Source organism: Mustelus asterias, unplaced genomic scaffold (assembly GCF_964213995.1).
Source record: "Mustelus asterias unplaced genomic scaffold, sMusAst1.hap1.1 HAP1_SCAFFOLD_1628, whole genome shotgun sequence".
NCBI lineage: Eukaryota > Metazoa > Chordata > Chondrichthyes > Carcharhiniformes > Triakidae > Mustelus > Mustelus asterias.
In genome coordinates this window covers 1-23,007 of record NW_027591573.1, presented here as the reverse complement: position 1 = coordinate 23,007, position 23,007 = coordinate 1, and the positions used below count along the sequence as shown (strand labels likewise).

The 23,007-nt window shown below is 56.3% G+C and overlaps 1 protein-coding gene across 1 annotated transcript in view; it reads left to right on the top strand.

The window, feature by feature from the left end:
- Nucleotides 1–23,002, top strand: part of LOC144488518 (ras-interacting protein 1-like) — a gene marked incomplete at its 3' end in the record, with an annotated part of 34,580 nt that extends 11,578 nt beyond the window's left edge. Inside the window, exons 3-6 of the mRNA XM_078206565.1 lie at nucleotides 663–976; nucleotides 15,957–16,640; nucleotides 19,581–19,618; nucleotides 22,975–23,002. Coding sequence (XP_078062691.1) covers nucleotides 663–976; nucleotides 15,957–16,640; nucleotides 19,581–19,618; nucleotides 22,975–23,002 — 1,064 coding nt within the window. The remainder of the gene's footprint in view (nucleotides 1–662; nucleotides 977–15,956; nucleotides 16,641–19,580; nucleotides 19,619–22,974) is intronic.
- Nucleotides 23,003–23,007: the final 5 nt, after the last annotated feature.

Here is a 23,007-nt window from a genome sequence, read left to right as displayed (position 1 = left end):
CACACAGCCCCTATTTCCGTAACCCCACATATTTACCCTGCTAATCCCCCTGACAGTAGGGTCAATTTGGCATGGTGAACCGTTCTGTCCCTCTCTCTGTCTCTCTCTCTGTCTCTCTCTCTGTCTGTCTGTTTCTCTCTCTCGATCCTTCTCTCTCTCTGTCCCTCTCCCTCTCTGTCTCTTGCTCTCTGATTCTCTCTCTCTCTCTGTCTCCCTCTCTCTCCCTTTCTCTCTCTCCCTCTCTGTCTCTCTCTCTGTCCCTCCCTCTCTCTCTCTATCTCTCTCCCTTTCTCTCTCTCCCTCTCTGTGTCTTCCTCTCTCTCTCTGTCTCTCTCACTCTCTCTCTCTGTCTCCCCCTCTCTCTGTCTCTCTCTCTCTCTCTCCCTGTCTCTCTCTCTGTCTCTCCCCCTCTCTCTCTCTCTCTCTCTGTTTCTCTCTCTCTCTCTCTCTGTCTCTCCTCTCTCTCTCTCTCTGTCTCTCTCTCTCCCTCCCTCTCCCTCTCTGTCTCTCTCTCTCCCTCCCTCTCCCTCTCTGTCTGTCCCTCTCCCTCTCTCTCTCACCCTCCCTCTCCCTCTCTGTCTCATGTTTTCCTCTCTCTGAGCCGCAGCCTGGGTCTAACTCTGTGTCCACTCTCTCTCTCTCTCACCCTCTCCCCGCCACAGGGATCAATGCCCAGGCACGGAGACTCCAGAGGGGTCGGGCACGGGTGTCGACGGGAAGCGGGACCCCGCAGAGTGAGAGCGCCACTCTGCGGCGCAGCATCAGTGAGGCCAATCTGAGTGGGCAGCGAAAGCGAGACCGCAAGGGGGTGAAGAGTGTGCTGGTGCTGGATGGAGCCGGGGGGGAACCGGCGGGGGACACACACACCCAGAATCAGCCTCAGGATCACAACTTCGAGGACCTGGCCCAAAGCCTCATCCGCCCCCCATCCAATCTCCCGTACTTCCTGCTGCTGCAGGGCCACAATGACAAAAAGGTGAGATTCACAGGGTTAGATACAGAGTAAAGCTCCCTCTACACTGTCCCCATCAAACACTCCCAGGACAGGTACAGCACGGGGTTAGATACAGAGTAAAGCTCCCTCTACACTGTCCCCATCAAACACTCCCAGGACAGGTACAGCACGGGGTTAGATACAGAGTAAAGCTCCCTCTACACTGTCCCCATCAAACACTCCCAGGACAGGTACAGCACGGGGTTAGATACAGAGTAAAGCTCCCTCTACACTGTCCCCATCAAACACTCCCAGGACAGGTACAGCACGGGGTTAGATACAGAGTAAAGCTCCCTCTACACTGTCCCCATCAAACACTCCCAGGACAGGTACAGCACGGGGTTAGATACAGAGTAAATCTCTCTCTACACTGTCCCCATCAAACACTCCCAGGACAGGTACAGCACGGGGTTAGATACAGAGTAAATCTCTCTCTACACTGTCCCCATCAAACACTCCCAGGACAGGTACAGCACGGGGTTAGATACAGAGTAAAGCTCCCTCTGCACTGTCCCCATCAAACACTCCCAGGACAGGTACAGCACGGGGTTAGATACAGAGTAAAGCTCCCTCCACACTGTCCCCATCAAACACTCCCAGGACAGGTACAGCACGGGGTTAGATACAGAGTAAAGCTCCCTCTACACTGTCCCCATCAAACACTCCCAGGACAGGTACAGCACGGGGTTAGATACAGAGTAAAGCTCCCTCTACACTGTCCCCATCAAACACTCCCAGGACAGGTACAGTACGGGGTTAGATACAGAGTAAAGCTCCCTCTACACTGTCCCCATCAAACACTCCCAGGACAGGGACAGCACGGGGTTAGATACAGAGTAAAGCTCCCTCTACACTGTCCCCATCAAACACTCCCAGGACAGGTACAGCACGGGGTTAGATACAGAGTAAATCTCTCTCTACACTGTCCCCATCAAACACTCCCAGGACAGGTACAGCACGGGGTTAGATACAGAGTAAAGCTCCCTCTGCACTGTCCCCCATCAAACACTCCCAGGACAGGTACAGCACAGGGTTAGATACAGAGTAAAGCTCCCTCTGCACTGTCCCCATCAAACACTCCCAGGACAGGTACAGCACGGGGTTAGATACAGAGTAAAGCTCCCTCCACACTGTCCCCATCAAACACTCCCAGGACAGGTACAGCACGGGGTTAGATACAGAGTAAAGCTCCCTCTACACTGTCCCCATCAAACACTCCCAGGACAGGTACAGCACGGGGTTAGATACAGAGTAAAGCTCCCTCTACACTGTCCCCATCAAACACTCCCAGGACAGGTACAGCACGGGGTTAGATACAGAGTAAAGCTCCCTCCACACTGTCCCCATCAAACACTCCCAGGACAGGTACAGCACGGGGTTAGATACAGAGTAAAGCTCCCTCTACACTGTCCCCATCAAACACTCCCAGGACAGGTACAGCACGGGGTTAGATACAGAGTAAAGCTCCCTCCACACTGTCCCCATCAAACACTCCCAGGACAGGTACAGCACGGGGTTAGATACAGAGTAAAGCTCCCTCTACACTGTCCCCATCAAACACTCCCAGGACAGGTACAGCACGGGGTTAGATACAGAGTAAAGCTCCCTCTACACTGTCCCCATCAAACACTCCCAGGACAGGTACAGCACGGGGTTAGATACAGAGTAAAGCTCCCTCTACACTGTCCCCATCAAACACTCCCAGGACAGGTACAGCACGGGGTTAGATACAGAGTAAAGCTCCCTCTACACTGTCCCCATCAAACACTCCCAGGACAGGTACAGCACGGGGTTAGATACAGAGTAAATCTCTCTCTACACTGTCCCCATCAAACACTCCCAGGACAGGTACAGCACGGGGTTAGATACAGAGTAAATCTCTCTCTACACTGTCCCCATCAAACACTCCCAGGACAGGTACAGCACGGGGTTAGATACAGAGTAAAGCTCCCTCTGCACTGTCCCCATCAAACACTCCCAGGACAGGTACAGCACGGGGTTAGATACAGAGTAAAGCTCCCTCCACACTGTCCCCATCAAACACTCCCAGGACAGGTACAGCACGGGGTTAGATACAGAGTAAAGCTCCCTCTACACTGTCCCCATCAAACACTCCCAGGACAGGTACAGCACGGGGTTAGATACAGAGTAAAGCTCCCTCTACACTGTCCCCATCAAACACTCCCAGGACAGGTACAGTACGGGGTTAGATACAGAGTAAAGCTCCCTCTACACTGTCCCCATCAAACACTCCCAGGACAGGGACAGCACGGGGTTAGATACAGAGTAAAGCTCCCTCTACACTGTCCCCATCAAACACTCCCAGGACAGGTACAGCACGGGGTTAGATACAGAGTAAATCTCTCTCTACACTGTCCCCATCAAACACTCCCAGGACAGGTACAGCACGGGGTTAGATACAGAGTAAAGCTCCCTCTGCACTGTCCCCCATCAAACACTCCCAGGACAGGTACAGCACAGGGTTAGATACAGAGTAAAGCTCCCTCTGCACTGTCCCCATCAAACACTCCCAGGACAGGTACAGCACGGGGTTAGATACAGAGTAAAGCTCCCTCCACACTGTCCCCATCAAACACTCCCAGGACAGGTACAGCACGGGGTTAGATACAGAGTAAAGCTCCCTCTACACTGTCCCCATCAAACACTCCCAGGACAGGTACAGCACGGGGTTAGATACAGAGTAAAGCTCCCTCTACACTGTCCCCATCAAACACTCCCAGGACAGGTACAGCACGGGGTTAGATACAGAGTAAAGCTCCCTCCACACTGTCCCCATCAAACACTCCCAGGACAGGTACAGCACGGGGTTAGATACAGAGTAAAGCTCCCTCTACACTGTCCCCATCAAACACTCCCAGGACAGGTACAGCACGGGGTTAGATACAGAGTAAAGCTCCCTCCACACTGTCCCCATCAAACACTCCCAGGACAGGTACAGCACGGGGTTAGATACAGAGTAAAGCTCCCTCTACACTGTCCCCATCAAACACTCCCAGGACAGGTACAGCACGGGGTTAGATACAGAGTAAAGCTCCCTCTACACTGTCCCCATCAAACACTCCCAGGACAGGTACAGCACGGGGTTAGATACAGAGTAAAGCTCTCTCTACACTGTCCCCATCAAACACTCCCAGGACAGGGACAGCACGGGGTTAGATACAGAGTAAAGCTCCCTCTACACGGTCCCCATCAAACACTCCCAGGACAGGTACAGCACGGGGTTAGATACAGAGTAAAGCTCTCTCTACACTGTCCCCATCAAACACTCCCAGGACAGGTACAGCACGGGGTTAGATACAGAGTAAAGCTCTCTCTACACTGTCCCCATCAAACACTCCCAGGACAGGTACAGCACGGGGTTAGATACAGAGTAAAGCTCCCTCTACACTGTCCCCCATCAAACACTCCCAGGACAGGTACAGCACGGGGTTAGATACAGAGTAAAGCTCCCTCTACACTGTCCCCATCAAACACTCCCAGGACAGGTACAGCACGGGGTTAGATACAGAGTAAAGCTCCCTCTACACTGTCCCCCATCAAACACTCCCAGGACAGGTACAGCACGGGGTTAGATACAGAGTAAAGCTCCCTCTACACTGTCCCCATCAAACACTCCCAGGACAGGTACAGCACGGGGTTAGATACAGAGTAAAGCTCCCTCTACACTGTCCCCATCAAACACTCCCAGGACAGGTACAGCACGGGGTTAGATACAGAGTAAAGCTCCCTCTACACTGTCCCCCATCAAACACTCCCAGGACAGGTACAGCACGGGGTTAGATACAGAGTAAAGCTCCCTCTACACTGTCCCCATCAAACACTCCCAGGACAGGGACAGCACGGGGTTAGATACAGAGTAAAGCTCCCTCTACACTGTCCCCATCAAACACTCCCAGGACAGGTACAGCACGGGGTTAGATACAGAGTAAAGCTCCCTCTACACTGTCCCCATCAAACACTCCCAGGACAGGTACAGCACGGGGTTAGATACAGAGTAAAGCTCCCTCTACACTGTCCCCATCAAACACTCCCAGGACAGGTACAGTACGGGGTTAGATACAGAGTAAAGCTCCCTCTACACTGTCCCCATCAAACACTCCCAGGACAGGTACAGCACGGGGTTAGATACAGAGTAAAGCTCCCTCTACACTGTCCCCATCAAACACTCCCAGGACAGGGACAGCACGGGGTTAGATAAAGAGTAAAGCTCCCTCTACACTGTCCCCATCAAACACTCCCAGGACAGGTACAGCACGGGGTTAGATACAGAGTATAGCTCCCTCTACACTGTCCCCATCAAACACTCCCAGGACAGGTACAGCATGGGGTTAGATACAGAGTAAAGCTCCCTCTACACTGTCCCCATCAAACACTCCCAGGACAGGTACAGCACGGGGTTAGATACAGAGTAAAGCTCCCTCTACACTGTCCCCATCAAACACTCCCAGGACAGGTACAGCACGGGGTTAGATACAGAGTAAAGCCCCCTCTACACTGTCCCCATCAAACACTCCCAGGACAGGGACAGCACGGGGTTAGATACAGAGTAAAGCCCCCTCTACACTGTCCCCATCAAACACTCCCAGGACGGGTACAGCACGGGGTTAGATACAGAGTAAAGCTTCCTCTACACTGTCCCCATCAAACACTCCCAGGACAGGGACAGCACGGGGTTAGATACAGAGTAAAGCTCCCTCTACACTGTCCCCATCAAACACTCCCAGGACAGGTACAGCACGGGGTTAGATACGGAGTAAAGCCCCCTCTACACTGTCCCCATCAAACACTCCCAGGACGGGTACAGCACGGGGTTAGATACAGAGTAAAGCTCCCTCTACAATTTCCCCATCAAACACTCCCAGGACAGGTACAGCACGGGGTTAGATACAGAGTAAAGCTCCCTCCACACTGTCCCCATCAAACACTCCCAGGACAGGTACAGCACGGGGTTAGATACAGAGTAAAGCTCCCTCTACACTGTCCCCATCAAACACTCCCAGGACAGGTACAGCACGGGGTTAGATACAGAGTAAAGCTCCCTCTACACTGTCCCCATCAAACACTCCCAGGACAGGTACAGCACGGGGTTAGATACAGAGTAAAGCTCCCTCTACACTGTCCCCATCAAACACTCCCCGGACAGGGACAGCACGGGGTTAGATACAGAGTAAAGCTCCCTCTACACTGTCCCCATCAAACACTCCCAGGACAGGTACAGCACGGGGTAAGATATAGAGTAAAGCTCCCTCTACACTGACCCCCATCAAACACTCCCAGGACAGGTACAGCACGGGGTTAGATACAGAGTAAAGCTCCCTCTACATTGTCCCCATCAAACACTCCCAGGACAGGTACAGCACGGGGTTAGATACAGAGTAAAGCTCCATCCACACTGTCCCCATCAAACACTCCCAGGACAGGGACAGCACGGGGTTAGATACAGAGTAAAGCTCCCTCTACACTGTCCCCATCAAACACTCCCGGGACAGGTACAGCACGGGGTTAGATACAGAGTAAAGCTCCCTCCACACTGTCCCCATCAAACACTCCCAGGACAGGTACAGCACGGGGTTTGATACAGAGTAAAGCTCCCTCTACACTGTCCCCATCAAACACTCCCAGGACAGGTACAGCACGGGGTTAGATACAGAGTAAAGCTCCCTCTACACTGTCCCCATCAAACACTCCCCGGACAGGGACAGCACGGGGTTAGATACAGAGTAAAGCTCCCTCTACACTGTCCCCATCAAACACTCCCAGGACAGGTACAGCACGGGGTTAGATATAGAGTAAAGCTCCCTCTACACTGACCCCCATCAAACACTCCCAGGACAGGTACAGCACGGGGTTAGATACAGAGTAAAGCTCCCTCTACATTGTCCCCATCAAACACTCCCAGGACAGGTACAGCATGGGGTTAGATACAGAGTAAAGCTCCCTCTACACTGTCCCCATCAAACACTCCCAGGACAGGGACAGCACGGGGTTAGATACAGAGTAAAGCTCCCTCTACACTGTCCCCATCAAACACTCCCAGGACAGGTACAGCACGGGGTTAGATACAGAGTAAAGCTCCCTCTACACTGTCCCCATCAAACACTCCCAGGACAGGTACAGCACGGGGTTAGATACAGAGTAAAGCTCCCTCTACACTGTCCCCATCAAACACTCCCAGGACAGGTACAGTACGGGGTTAGATACAGAGTAAAGCTCCCTCTACACTGTCCCCATCAAACACTCCCAGGACAGGTACAGCACGGGGTTAGATACAGAGTAAAGCTCCCTCTACACTGTCCCCATCAAACACTCCCAGGACAGGGACAGCACGGGGTTAGATAAAGAGTAAAGCTCCCTCTACACTGTCCCCATCAAACACTCCCAGGACAGGTACAGCACGGGGTTAGATACAGAGTATAGCTCCCTCTACACTGTCCCCATCAAACACTCCCAGGACAGGTACAGCATGGGGTTAGATACAGAGTAAAGCTCCCTCTACACTGTCCCCATCAAACACTCCCAGGACAGGTACAGCACGGGGTTAGATACAGAGTAAAGCTCCCTCTACACTGTCCCCATCAAACACTCCCAGGACAGGTACAGCACGGGGTTAGATACAGAGTAAAGCCCCCTCTACACTGTCCCCATCAAACACTCCCAGGACAGGGACAGCACGGGGTTAGATACAGAGTAAAGCCCCCTCTACACTGTCCCCATCAAACACTCCCAGGACGGGTACAGCACGGGGTTAGATACAGAGTACAGCTTCCTCTACACTGTCCCCATCAAACACTCCCAGGACAGGGACAGCACGGGGTTAGATACAGAGTAAAGCTCCCTCTACACTGTCCCCATCAAACACTCCCAGGACAGGTACAGCACGGGGTTAGATACGGAGTAAAGCCCCCTCTACACTGTCCCCATCAAACACTCCCAGGACGGGTACAGCACGGGGTTAGATACAGAGTAAAGCTCCCTCTACAATTTCCCCATCAAACACTCCCAGGACAGGTACAGCACGGGGTTAGATACAGAGTAAAGCTCCCTCCACACTGTCCCCATCAAACACTCCCAGGACAGGTACAGCACGGGGTTAGATACAGAGTAAAGCTCCCTCTACACTGTCCCCATCAAACACTCCCAGGACAGGTACAGCACGGGGTTAGATACAGAGTAAAGCTCCCTCTACACTGTCCCCATCAAACACTCCCAGGACAGGTACAGCACGGGGTTAGATACAGAGTAAAGCTCCCTCTACACTGTCCCCATCAAACACTCCCCGGACAGGGACAGCACGGGGTTAGATACAGAGTAAAGCTCCCTCTACACTGTCCCCATCAAACACTCCCAGGACAGGTACAGCACGGGGTAAGATATAGAGTAAAGCTCCCTCTACACTGACCCCCATCAAACACTCCCAGGACAGGTACAGCACGGGGTTAGATACAGAGTAAAGCTCCCTCTACATTGTCCCCATCAAACACTCCCAGGACAGGTACAGCACGGGGTTAGATACAGAGTAAAGCTCCATCCACACTGTCCCCATCAAACACTCCCAGGACAGGGACAGCACGGGGTTAGATACAGAGTAAAGCTCCCTCTACACTGTCCCCATCAAACACTCCCGGGACAGGTACAGCACGGGGTTAGATACAGAGTAAAGCTCCCTCCACACTGTCCCCATCAAACACTCCCAGGACAGGTACAGCACGGGGTTTGATACAGAGTAAAGCTCCCTCTACACTGTCCCCATCAAACACTCCCAGGACAGGTACAGCACGGGGTTAGATACAGAGTAAAGCTCCCTCTACACTGTCCCCATCAAACACTCCCCGGACAGGGACAGCACGGGGTTAGATACAGAGTAAAGCTCCCTCTACACTGTCCCCATCAAACACTCCCAGGACAGGTACAGCACGGGGTTAGATATAGAGTAAAGCTCCCTCTACACTGACCCCCATCAAACACTCCCAGGACAGGTACAGCACGGGGTTAGATACAGAGTAAAGCTCCCTCTACATTGTCCCCATCAAACACTCCCAGGACAGGTACAGCATGGGGTTAGATACAGAGTAAAGCTCCCTCTACACTGTCCCCATCAAACACTCCCAGGACAGGTACAGCACGGCGTTAGATACAGAGTAAAGCTCCCTCTACACTGTCCCCATCAAACACTCCCAGGACAGGTACAGCATGGGGTTAGATACGGAGTAAAGCTCCTTCTACACTGTCCCCATCAAACACTCCCAGGACAGGTACAGCACAGAGTTAGATACAGAGTAAAGCTCCCTCTACACTGTCCCCATCAAACACTCCCAGGACAGGTACAGCATGGGGTTAGATACAGAGTAAAGCTCCCTCTACACTGTCCCCATCAAACACTCCCAGGACAGGTACAGCACGGGGTGAGATACAGAGTAAAGCTCCCTCTACACTGTCCCCATCAAACACTCCCAGGACAGGTACTGCACGGGGTTAGATACAGAGTAAAGTTCCCTCTACACTGTCCCCATCAAACACTCCTAGGACAGGTACAGCACGGGGTTAGATACAGAGTAAAGCTCCCTCTACACTGTCCCCATCAAACACTCCCAGGACAGGTACAGCACGGGGTTAGATACAGAGTAAAGCTCCCTCTACACTGTCCCCATCAAACACACCCAGGACAGGGACAGCACGGGGTGAGATACAGAGTAAAGCTCCCTCTACACTGTCCCCATCAAACACTCCCAGGACAGGTACAGCACGGGGTTAGATACAGAGTAAAGGTCCCTCTACACTGTCCCCATCAAACACTCCCAGGACAGGTACAGCACGGGGTTAGATATAGAGTAAAGCTCCCTCTACACAGACCCCCATCAAACACTCCCAGGACAGGTACAGCACGGGGTTAGATACAGAGTAAAGCTCCCTCTACACTGTCCCCATCAAACACTCCCAGGACAGGTACAGCATGGGGTTAGATACAGAGTAAAGCTCCCTCTACACTGTCCCCATCAAACACTCCCAGGACAGGTACAGCACGGGGTTAGATACAGAGTAAAGCTCCCTCTACACTGTCCCCATCAAACACTCCCAGGACAGGTACAGCACGGGGTTAGATACAGAGTAAAGCTCCCTCGACATTGTCCCCATCAAACACTCCCAGGACAGGGACAGCACGGGGTTAGATACCGAGTTAAGCTCCCTCTACACTGTCCCCATCAAACACTCCCAGGACAGGTACAGCACGGGGTTAGATACAGAGTAAAGCTCCCTCTACACTGCCCCCATCAAACACTCCCAGGACAGGTACAGCACGGGGTTAGATACAGAGTAAAGCTCACTCTACACTGTCCCCATCAAACACTCCCAGGACAGGTACAGCACGGGGTTAGATATAGAGTAAAGCTCCCTCTACACTGACCCCCATCAAACACTCCCAGGACAGGTACAGCACGGGGTTAGATACAGAGTAAAGCTCCCTCTACATTGTCCCCATCAAACACTCCCAGGACAGGTACAGCATGGGGTTAGATACAGAGTAAAGCTCCCTCTACACTGTCCCCATCAAACACTCCCAGGACAGGTACAGCACGGGGTGAGATACAGAGTAAAGCTCCCTCTACACTGTCCCCATCAAACACTCCCAGGACAGGTACAGCATGGGGTTAGATACGGAGTAAAGCTCCTTCTACACTGTCCCCATCAAACACTCCCAGGACAGGTACAGCACAGAGTTAGATACAGAGTAAAGCTCCCTCTACACTGTCCCCATCAAACACTCCCAGGACAGGTACAGCATGGGGTTAGATACAGAGTAAAGCTCCCTCTACACTGTCCCCATCAAACACTCCCAGGACAGGTACAGCACGGGGTGAGATACAGAGTAAAGCTCCCTCTACACTGTCCCCATCAAACACTCCCAGGACAGGTACTGCACGGGGTTAGATACAGAGTAAAGTTCCCTCTACACTGTCCCCATCAAACACTCCCAGGACAGGTACAGCACGGGGTTAGATACAGAGTAAAGCTCCCTCTACACTGTCCCCATCAAACACTCCCAGGATAGGGACAGCACGGGGTTAGATACAGAGTAAAGCTCCCTCTACACTGTCCCCATCAAACACTCCCAGGACAGGTACAGCACGGGGTTAGGTACAGAGTAAAGCTCCCTCTACACTGTCCCCATCAAACACTCCCAGGACAGGGACAGCACGGGGTTAGATACAGAGTAAAGCTCCCTCTACACTGTCCCCATCAAACACTCCCAGGACAGGTACAGCATGGGGTTAGATACAGAGTAAAGCTCCCTCTACACTGTCCCCATCAAACACTCCCAGGACAGGTACAGCATGGGGTTAGATACAGAGTAAAGCTCCCTCTACACTGTCCCCATCAAACACTCCCAGGACAGGTACAGCACGGGGTTAGATACAGAGTAAAGCTCCCTCTACACTGTCCCCATCAAACACTCCCAGGACAGGTACAGCATGGGGTTAGATACGGAGTAAAGCTCCTTCTACACTGTCCCCATCAAACACTCCCAGGACAGGTACAGCACAGAGTTAGATACAGAGTAAAGCTCCCTCTACACTGTCCCCATCAAACACTCCCAGGACAGGTACAGCATGGGGTTAGATACAGAGTAAAGCTCCCTCTACACTGTCCCCATCAAACACTCCCAGGACAGGTACAGCACGGGGTTAGATACAGAGTAAAGCTCCCTCTACACTGTCCCCATCAAACACTCCCAGGACAGGTACTGCACGGGGTTAGATACAGAGTAAAGTTCCCTCTACACTGTCCCCATCAAACACTCCCAGGACAGGTACAGCACGGGGTTAGATACAGAGTAAAGCTCCCTCTACACTGTCCCCATCAAACACTCCCAGGACAGGGACAGCACGGGGTTAGATACAGAGTAAAGCTCCCTCTACACTGTCCCCATCAAACACTCCCAGGACAGGTACAGCACGGGGTTAGGTACAGAGTAAAGCTCCCTCTACACTGTCCCCATCAAACACTCCCAGGACAGGGACATCACGGGGTTAGATACAGAGTAAAGCTCCCTCTACACTGTCCCCATCAAACACTCCCAGGACAGGTACAGCATGGGGTTAGATACAGAGTAAAGCTCCCTCTACACTGTCCCCATCAAACACTCCCAGGACAGGTACAGCATGGGGTTAGATACAGAGTAAAGCTCCCTCTACACTGTCCCCATCAAACACTCCCAGTACAGGTACAGCACGGGGTTAGATACAGAGTAAATCTCCCTCTACATTGTCCCCATCAAACACTCCCAGGACAGGGACAGCACGGGGTTAGATACAGAGTAATGCTCCCTCTACACTGTCCCATATCAAACACTCCCAGGACAGGTACAGCACGGGGTTAGATACAGAGTAAAGCTCCCTCTACACTGTCCCCATCAAACACTCCCAGGACAGGTACAGCACGGGGTTAGATACAGAGTAAAGCTCCCTCTACACTGTCCCCATCAAACACTCCCAGGACAGGGACAGCACGGGGTTAGATACAGAGTAAAGCTCCCTCTACACTGTCCCCATCAAACACTCCAAGGGCAGGTACAGCACGGGGTTAGATACAGAGTAAAGCTCCCTCTACACTGTCCCCATCAAACACTCCCAGGACAGGTACAGCACGGGGTTAGATACAGAGTAAAGTTCCCTTTACACTGTCCCCATCAAACACTCCCAGGACAGGTACAGCACGGGGTTAGATACAGAGTAAAGCTCCCTCTACACTGTCCCCATCAAACACTCCCAGGACAGGGACAGCACGGGGTTAGATACAGAGTAAAGCTCCCTCTACACTGTCCCCATCAAACACTCCCAGAACAGGTACAGCACGGGGTTAGATACAGAGTAAAGCTCCCTCTACACTGTCCCCATCAAACACTCCCAGGACAGGGACAGCACGGGGTTAGATACAGAGTAAAGCTCCCTCTACACTGTCCCCATCAAACACTCCCAGGACAGGTACAGCATGGGGTTAGATACAGAGTAAAGCTCCCTCTACACTGTCCCCATCAAACACTCCCAGGACAGGTACAGCACGGTGTTAGATACAGAGTAAAGCTCCCTCTACACTGTCCCCATCAAACACTCCCAGGACAGGTACAGCACGGGGTTAGGTACAGAGTAAAGCGCCCTCTACACTGACCCCATCAATCACTCCCAGGACAGGTACAGCACGGGGTTAGATACAGAGTAAAGCGCCCTCTACACTGTCCCCATCAAACACTCCCTGGACAGGTACAGCACGGGGTTAGATACAGAGTAAAGCTCCCTCTACACTGTCCCCATCAAACACTCCCAGGACAGGGACAGCACGGGGTTAGATACAGAGTAAAGCTCCCTCTACACTGTCCTCATCAAACACTCCCAGGACAGGTACAGCACGGGGTTAGATACAGAGTAAAGCTGTCTCTACACTGTCCCCATCAAACACTCCCAGGACAGGGACAGCACGGGGTTAGATACAGAGTAAAGCTCCCTCTACACTGTCCCCATCAAACACTCCCAGGACAGGTACAGCACGGTGTTAGATACAGAGTAAAGCTCCCTCTACACTGTCCCCATCAAACACTCCCAGGACAGGTACAGCACGGGGTTAGATACAGAGTAAAGCTCCCTCTACACTGTCCCCATCAAACACTCCCAGGACAGGTACAGCACGGGGTTAGATACTGAGTAAAGCTGCCTCTACACTGTCCCCATCAAACACTCCCAGGACAGGGACAGCATGGGGTTAGATACAGAGTAAAGCTCCCTTTACACTGTCCCCATCAAACACTCCCAGGACAGGTACAGCACGGGGTTAGATACAGAGTAAAGCTCCCTCTACACTGTCCCCATCAAACACTCCCAGGACAGGTACAGCACGGGGTTAGATACAGAGTAAAGCTCCCTTTACACTGTCCCCATCAAACACTCCCAGGACAGGTACAGCACGGGGTTAGATACAGAGTAAAGCTCCCTCTACACTGTCCCCATCAAACACTCTCAGGACAGGGACAGCACGGGGTTAGATACAGAGTAAAGCTCCCTCTACACTGTCCCCATCAAACACTCCCAGGACAGGTACAGCACGGGGTTAGATACAGAGTAAAGCTCCCTCTACACTGACCCCATCAATCACTCCCAGGACAGGTACAGCACGGGGTTAGATACAGAGTAAAGCTGTCTCTACACTGTCCCCATCAAACACTCCCAGGACAGGGACAGCACGGGGTTAGATACAGAGTAAAGCTCCCTCTACACTGTCCCCATCAAACACTCCCAGGACAGGTACAGCACGGGGTTAGATACAGAGTAAAGCTCCCTCTACACTGTCCCCATCAAACACTCCCAGGACAGGTACAGCACGGGGTTAGATACAGAGTAAAGCTCCCTCTACACTGTCCCCATCAAACACTCCCAGGACAGGGACAGCACGGGGTTAGATACAGAGTAAAGCTCCCTCTACACTGTCCCCATCAAACACTCCCAGGACAGGGACAGCACGGGGTTAGATACAGAGTAAAGCTCCCTCTACACTGTCCCCATCAAACACTCCCAGGACAGCGACAGCACGGGGTTAGATACAGAGTAAAGTTCCCTCTACACTGTCCCCATCAAACACTCCCAGGACAGGGACAGCACGGGGTTAGATACAGAGTAAAGTTCCCTCTACACTGTCCCCATCAAACACTCCCAGGACAGGGACAGCACGGGGTTAGATACAGAGTAAAGCTCCCTCTACACTGTCCCCATCAAACACTCCCAGGACAGGGACAGCACGGGGTTAGATACAGAGTAAAGTTCCCTCTACACTGTCCCCATCAAACACTCCCAGGACAGGGACAGCACGGGGTTAGATACAGAGTAAAGCTCCCTCTACACTGTCCCCATCAAACATAGTCAGAAGTCTCACAACACCAGGTTAAAGTCCAGCAGGTTTATTTGGGAGCAAAAGCTACCAAACATTCCCAGGATAGGGACCGCACGGGGTTAGATAGGTAGTATCTAACAGGGAGAGGTAGTATTGATGAAGCAGGGGGGCTGCAGAAGGACTGGGACAGCTTAGGAGAGTGGGCAAAGAAGTGGCAGATGGAATACAATGTGGAAAAGTGTGAGGTTATGCACTTTGGAAGGAGGAATGGAGGCACAGACTATTTTATAAATGGGGAAATGCTCCGGAAATCAGGAACACAAAGGGATTGGGAGTCCTTGTTCAAGATTCTCTTAAAGTTAACGTGCAGGTTCAGTCGGCAGTTAGGAAGGCAAATGCAATGTTAGTATTCATATCAAGAGGGCTAGAATACAAGAGCAGGGATGGACTTCTGAGGCTGTATAAGGCTCTGGTCAGACCCCATTTGGAGTATTGTGAACAGTTTTGGGCCCCGTATCTAAGGAAGGATGTGCTGGCCTTGGAAAGGGTCCAGAGGAAGTTCACAAGAATGATCCCTGGAATGAAGAGCTTGTCGTATGAGGAACGGTTGAGGACTCTGGGTCTGTACTCGTTGGAGTTTGGAAGGATGAGGGGGGATCTTATTGAAACTTAAAGGACTGCGAGGCCTGGATAGAGTGGATGTGGAGAGGATGTTTCCACTGGCAGGAAAAACTAGAACCAGAGGGCACAACCTCAGGCTAAAGGGACGATCCTTTAAAACAGAGATGAGGAGGAATTTCTTCAGCCAGAGAGTGGTGAATCTGTGGAACTCTTTGCCACAGAAGGTGTGGAGGCCGGGTCATTGAGTGTCTTTAAGACAGAGATAGATCGGTTCTTGATTAATAAGGGGATCAGGGGGGTTATGGGGAAAAGGCAGGAGAATGAGGATGAGAAAAATTTCAGCCATGATTGAATGGCAGAGCAGATGGGCCGAGTGGCCTCATTCTGCTCCTATGTCTTCTGGTCTTATGATACAGAGTAATTCTCTCCCTCTCTCTCTCTCCAGGACCTGGTGCTACATGTGATGACGGGGAAGAAACACGTCTTTGGGCGAGGGGGTCGGCAGCAGGGAGCGGAGGCTGTCGACACCGCCCTCAGTGCCCCCGACATCCTCCCGCGACACTGCTGTGTCCGCCGGTGTGAGCGAGGGGGGCTGCCCCTCACAGTGCACGTCCGGTCTCTCCCAGGGGCCCGGGTGACCCGCAACGGGGGCCTGCTGTCGGGGGAGTCGGAGCTTCTCTCTGGGGACCTCCTAGGCCTCGGCGAGCACTACCTCCTGATGTATAAGGAGCCAGGCCCAGCTGGCCAGCACAGACCCTCCTGGATACCTCCCGCCCCCGTGGAGGCCTCCTCCCCGCCCGAGGCCTTCTTCTCCTGCCTGTTGTGCGGCCGGGCGCTGCAGGAGGAGGAGGAGGCTTTCGAGGCCTACCTCTCCAGCCGGGAGCTCCTGCTGCGCTTCCGGCCTGAGGAAGGGGAGGAGGAGGCCCTGCTGGAGGAGATTGCCCGGGGGGCCAAGGAGCCCCTGCCAGAGGGCAGCCAGGAGCAGCCGGAGACGCAGGAGGCCGAATTCCAGCTGGCTCCGGCCTACCTGTTTGCCATCTGCCTGCAGTTTGCCGCCAGCAGCCTGGAACCCAGCCACCTGCCCAGCCTCCTCATCAAAATGGCCAATACTGTCAAGAGGGCCACCTGGGTGAGTCGCCGCGGGTTGTGGGGGGGCGCTCGAGATGGGAGGGGGGGCGCTCGTGGTGGGGAGCGCTCGTGGTGGGGGAGCGCTCGTGGTGGGGAGCGCTCGTGGTGGGGGGGCGCTCGAGATGGGGGGGGGCGCTTGAGATGGGAGGGGGCGCTTGAGATGGGAGGGGGGGCGCTCGTGGTGGGGAGCACTCGTGGTGGGGGGGGGGCGCTCGTGGTGGGGAGCGCTCGTGGTGGGGGGGGGGCGCTCGTGGTGGGGGGGCGCTCGTGGTGGGGGGGCGCTCGTGGTGGGGAGCGCTCGTGGTGGGGGGGCGCTCGTGGTGGGGGGGCGCTCGTGGTGGGGAGCGCTCGTGGTGGGGGGGCGCTCGTGGTGGGGAGCGCTCGTGGTGGGGGGGGGCACTCGTGGTGGGGAGCGCTCGTGGTGGGGGGCGCTCGTGGTGGGGAGCGCTCGTGGTGGGGGGGCGCTCGTGGTGGGGAGGGCGCTCGTGGTGGGGGGGGCGCTCATGGTGGGGGGGGGCGCTCGTGGTGGGGAGTGCTCGTGGTGGGGGGGGGCGCTCGTGGTGGGGGGGATGCTCGTGGTGGGGGGTGGCGCTCGTGGTGGGGGGGGGGCGCTCGTGGTGGGGGGGGGCGCTCGTGGTGGGGGGGTGCTCGTGGTGGGGGGGCGCTCGTGGTGGGGGGGCGCTCGTGGTGGGGGGGCGCTCATGGTGGGGGGGCGCTCGTGGTGGGGGGGCGCTCGTGGTGGGGGGGCGCTCGTGGTGGGGGGGCGCTCGTGGTGGGGGGGCGCTCGTGGTGGGGGGTGCTCGTGGTGGGGGGTGCTCGTGGTGGGGGGTGCCCGTGGTGGGGGGGCGCTCGTGGTGGGGGGGCGCTCGTGGTGGGGGGGCGCTCGTGGTGGGGGGGCGCTCGTGGTGGAGGGTGCTCGTGGTGGGGGGTGCTCGTGGTGGGGGGTGCTCGTGGTGGGGGGTGCTCGTGGGGGGGGGTGGCACTCGTGGTGGGGGGGCGCTCGTGGTGGGGAGTGCTCATGGTGGGGGGTGGCGCTCGTGGTGGGGGGGCGCTCGTGGTGGGGAGCGCTCGTCGTGGGGAGCGCTCGTGGTGGGGGGTGCTCGTGGTGGGGGGTGCTCGTGGTGGGGGGGCGCTCGTGGTGGGGGGTGGCACTCGTGGTGGGGGGGCGCTCGTGGTGGGGGGGCGCTCGTGGTGGGGAGCGCTCGTGGTGGGGGGGGGGCTCGTGGTGGGGGGCGCTCGTGGTGGGGGAAGTACTCGAGGTGGGGGGCGCTCGTGGTGGGGGGGCGCTCGTGGTGGGGGAGCGCTCGTGGTGGGGAGCGCTCGTGGTGGGGGGGGGCGCTCGTGGTGGGGGAAGTACTCGAGGTGGGGGGGTGCTCGAGATGAGGGAGGGGGCGCTCGAAATGGGGGAGGCACTTGAGGTGGGAGGGGCACTCAAGGTGGGGGGGTGCTCGAGGTGGAGTGGGGCTCGAGGTGGGGGAGGCGCTCAAGGTGGGGGGGGTGCTCGAGGTGGAGTGGGGCTTGAGGTGGGTGGGGTGATCGAGGTGGGGGGGTGATCGAGGTGGGGGGGTGATCGAGGTGGGGGGGGCGCTCGATGTGGGGGGGCGCTCGAGGTGGGAGGGTGCTCGAGGTGGGGGGGTGATCGAGGTGGGGGGGTGATCGAGGTGGGGGGGGTGATCGAGGTGGGGGGGGCGCTCGATGTGGGGGGGGTGATCGAGGTGGGGGGGCGCTCGAGGTGGGGGGGTGCTCGAGGTGGGGGGGCGCTCGAGGTGGGAGGGTGCTCGAGGTGGGGGGGTGATCGAGGTGGGGGGGCGCTCGAGGTGGGGGGGCGCTCGAGGTGGGGGGGGCGCTCGAGGTGGGAGGGTGCTCGAGGTGGGGGGGTGCTCGAGGTGGAGTGGGGCTCGAGGTGGGAGGGTGCTTGAGGTGGGGGGGTGATCGAGGTGGGGGGGTGATCGAGGTCGGGGGGTGATCGAGGTGGGGGGGTGATCGAGGTGGGGGGGGTGATCGAGGTGGGGGGGCGCTCGAGGTGGAGTGGGGCTCGAGGTGGGAGGGTGCTTGAGGTGGGGGGGTGATCGAGGTGGGGGGGGTGATCGAGGTCGGGGGGTGATCGAGGTGGGGGGGTGATCGAGGTGGGGGGGGTGATCGAGGTGGGGGGGTGATCGAGGTGGGGGGGTGATCGAGGTGGGGGGGTGATCGAGGTGGGGGGGTGATCGAGGTGGGGGGGTGATCGAGGTGGGGGGGGCTCGAGGTAGGGGCGGTGATCGAGCTGGGGAGGGTGATCGAGGTGGGGGGGGGCGCTCGAGGTGGAGTGGGGCTTGAGGTGGGGGGGTGATCAAGGTGGGGGGGGTGATCGAGCTGGGGAGGGTGATCGAGGTGGGGGGGGCGCTCGAGGTGGGAGGGGTGATCGAGTTGGGAGGGTGATCGAGCTGGGGAGGGTGCTCGAGGTGGGGAGGGTGATCGAGGTGGGGGGGGTGATCGAGGTGGGGGGGGCGCTCGAGGTGGAGTGGGGCTTGAGGTGGGGGGGTGATCAAGGTGGGGGGGTGATCGAGGTGGGGGGGTGCTCGAGGTGGGGGGGGTGATCGAGGTGGGGGGGTGATCGAGGTAGGGGGGGTGATCGAGGTGGGGGGGTGATTGAGCTGGGGAGGGCGATCGAGGTGGGGGGGGGTGCTCGAGGTGGGAGGGGTGATCGAGGTCTCTCTCTGTCTTTCTCTTTCTCCCTCTCTCCGTCCACCTGAACATGTCGAGGTGCACAGTCGCACCGTGGCCCCCTGTTAATGTTAAGTTTAAAAAGTAACGAGGAAAGACACTCCCATCGAAACAGAGAGGCCACGCAGCAATTAGACTCTGAGTGACCTGAGAAAGGGAAAGTTAACTTGCAACGCGCTCCTCTGGTGCCCAGAACGCCTCCCTATTTGCCACTAACTCTCTGACTTTGCTCTTCCAGGAAAAGATTAAAGAGATTGGAGACAAACAACCCGCAAAGTAAGTGACCAGAGGACCACTAATCACTGTCCGCCAACAACAACACCCTGCATTTTTATGTTGCCTTTGACCCAGTGACCACCCCCACCCCTAGACCCTTCACAGCAGTGATTATCGAACACATTCTCACCCCAAGACAAGTGAGGAGATATTAGGGAAAGGTGACCAAAAGCTCGGTCAAAGAAGGAGAGAGAGACACAGAGAGAGAGAGAGAGAAAGGTGGAGGGGTTTAGGGAGGGAATTCCAGAGAGTAGGGCCCCCCCCCCCCACAAGGCAGCTGAAGGCACGGCCGCCAATGGCGGAGCGATGAGATTCATGGGATGCTCGAGGGGCTGGAACCAGAGGAGTGCAGAGATCTCGGAGGGTTGTAGGAGGTTACAGAGATACGGGGTGAGGGAGCGAGGGAGGGATTGGAACAGGAGGATGAGAATTGTAGGGACTGGAGGAGGTTACAGAGATAGGGAGGGAGGGAGCGAGGGAGGGATTTGAACAAGAGGTGGGGGTTGGGGGGAGTGTCGGCCTGGATTATGGAGTTCAAATCCTAGAATATATACATCTACCTCTGACAGTGCGGCACTCCCTCAGCACTGACTCTCTGACAGTGCAGCACTCCCTCAGCACTGACCTTCTGACAGTGCGGCACTCCCTCAGTACTGACCCTCTGACAGTGCAGCACTCCCTCAGCACTGACCCTCTGACAGTGCAGCACTCCCTCAGCACTGACCCTCTGACAGTGCAGCACTCCCTCAGTACTGACCCTCTGACAGTGCAGCACTCCCTCAGCACTGACCCTCTGACAGTGCGGCACTCCCTCAGCACTGACCCTCTGACAGTGCGGCACTCCCTCAGCACTGACCCTCTGACAGTGCGGCACTCCCCCAGTACTGACCCTCTAACAGTGCGGCACTCCCTCAGTACTGACCCTCTGACAGTGCAGCACTCCCTCAGTACTGACCCTCTGACAGTGCGGCACTCCCTCAGTACTGACCCTCTGACAGTGCGGCACTCCCTCAGTACTGACCCTCTGACAGTGCGGCACTCCCTCAGCACTGACCCTCTGACAGTGCGGCACTCCCTCAGCACTGACCCTCTGACAGTGCAGCACTCCCTCAGTACTGACCCTCTGACAGTGCGGCACTCCCTCAGTACTGACCCTCTGACAGTGCGGCACTCCCTCAGCACTGACCCTCTGACAGTGCAGCACTCCCTCAGTACTGACCCTCTGACAGTGCGGCACTCCCTCAGCACTGACCCTCTGACAGTGCAGCACTCCCTCAGTACTGACCATCTGACAGTGCGGCACTCCCTCAGCACTGACCCTCTGACAGTGCAGCACTCCATCAGTACTGACCCTCTGACAGTGCGGCACTCCCTCAGTACTGACCCTCTGACAGTGCAGCACTCCCTCAGCACTGACCCTCTGACAGTGCGGCACTCCCTCAGCACTGACCCTCTGACAGTGCGGCACTCCCTCAGTACTGACCCTCTGACAGTGCGGCACTCCCTCAGTACTGACCCTCTGACAGTGCGGCACTCCCTCAGTACTGACCCTCTGACAGTGCGGCACTCCCTCAGCACTGACCCTCTGACAGTGCGGCACTCCCTCAGCACTGACCCTCTGACAGTGCGGCACTCCCTCAGCACTGACCCTCTGACAGTGCGGCACTCCCTCAGCACTGACCCTCTGACAGTGCGGCACTCCCTCAGCACTGACCCTCTGACAGTGCGGCACTCCCTCAGCACTGACCCTCTGACAGTGCGGCACTCCCTCAGCACTGACCCTCTGACAGTGCGGCACTCCCTCAGTACTGACCCTCTGACAGTGCGGCACTCCCTCAGTACTGACCCTCTGACAGTGCGGCACTCCCTCAGCACTGTCCCTCTGACAGTGCGGCACTCCCTCAGCACTGACCCTCTGACAGTGCGGCACTCCCTCAGTACTGACCCTCTGACAGTGCAGCACTCCCTCAGCACTGACCCTCTGACAGTGCAGCACTCCCTCAGCACTGACCCTCTGACAGTGCAGCACTCCCTCAGTACTGACCCTCTGACAGTGCAGCACTCCCTCAGTACTGACCCTCTGACAGTGCAGCACTCCCTCAGCACTGACCCTCTGACAGTGCGGCACTCCCTCAGTACTGACCCTCTGACAGTGCAGCACTCCCTCAGTACTGACCCTCTGACAGTGCAGCACTCCCTCAGCACTGACCCTCTGACAGTGCGGCACTCCCTCAGTACTGACCCTCTGACAGTGCGGCACTCCCTCAGTACTGACCCTCTGACAGTGCGGCACTCCCTCAGTACTGACCCTCTGACAGTGCGGCACTCCCTCAGTACTGACCCTCTGACAGTGCAGCACTCCCTCAGTACTGACCCTCTGACAGTGCGGCACTCCCTCAGCACTGACCCTCTGACAGTGCGGCACTCCCTCAGTACTGACCCTCTGACAGTGCGGCACTCCCTCAGTACTGACCCTCTGACAGTGCAGCACTCCCTCAGTACTGACCCTCTGACAGTGCGGCACTCCCTCAGTACTGACCCTCTGACAGTGCAGCACTCCCTCAGTACTGACCCTCTGACAGTGCAGCACTCCCTCAGTACTGACCCTCTGACAGTGCGGCACTCCCTCAGTACTGACCCTCTGACAGTGCAGCACTCCCTCAGTACTGACCCTCTGACAGTGCGGCACTCCCTTAGCACTGACCCTCTGACAGTGCGGCACTCCCTCAGTACTGACCCTCTGACAGTGCGGCACTCCCTTAGCACTGACCCTCTGACAGTGCGGCACTCCCTCAGTACTGACCCTCTGACAGTGCGGCACTCCCTCAGTACTGACCCTCTGACAGTGCAGCACTCCCTCAGTACTGACCCTCTGACAGTGCGGCACTCCCTCAGTACTGACCCTCTGACAGTGCAGCACTCCCTCAGTACTGACCCTCTGACAGTGCGGCACTCCCTCAGTACTGACCCTCTGACAGTGCGTCACTCCCTCAGCACTGACCCTCTGACAGTGCGGCACTCCCTCAGCACTGACCCTCTGACAGTGCAGCACTCCCTCAGTACTGACCCTCTGACAGTGCGAGGCTCCCTCAGCACTGACCCTCTGACAGTGCGGCACTCCCTCAGTACTGACCCTCTGACAGTGCTGCACTCCCTCAGCACTGACCCTCTGACAGTGCAGCACTCCCTCAGCACTGACCCTCTGACAGTGCAGCACTCCCTCAGTACTGACCCTCTGACAGTGTTACAGACGGTAATGTTTAACTCTGATGGTTTTGGATGCTGTGAGTCGGGTCGATGAAACTGATTGCTCCGGTTTTCCATTCCACCACCCTGCCCCATCACTCTCTCCCCAGCCAATCACAGGAGGGTGAACAGCCGCCCGCTGG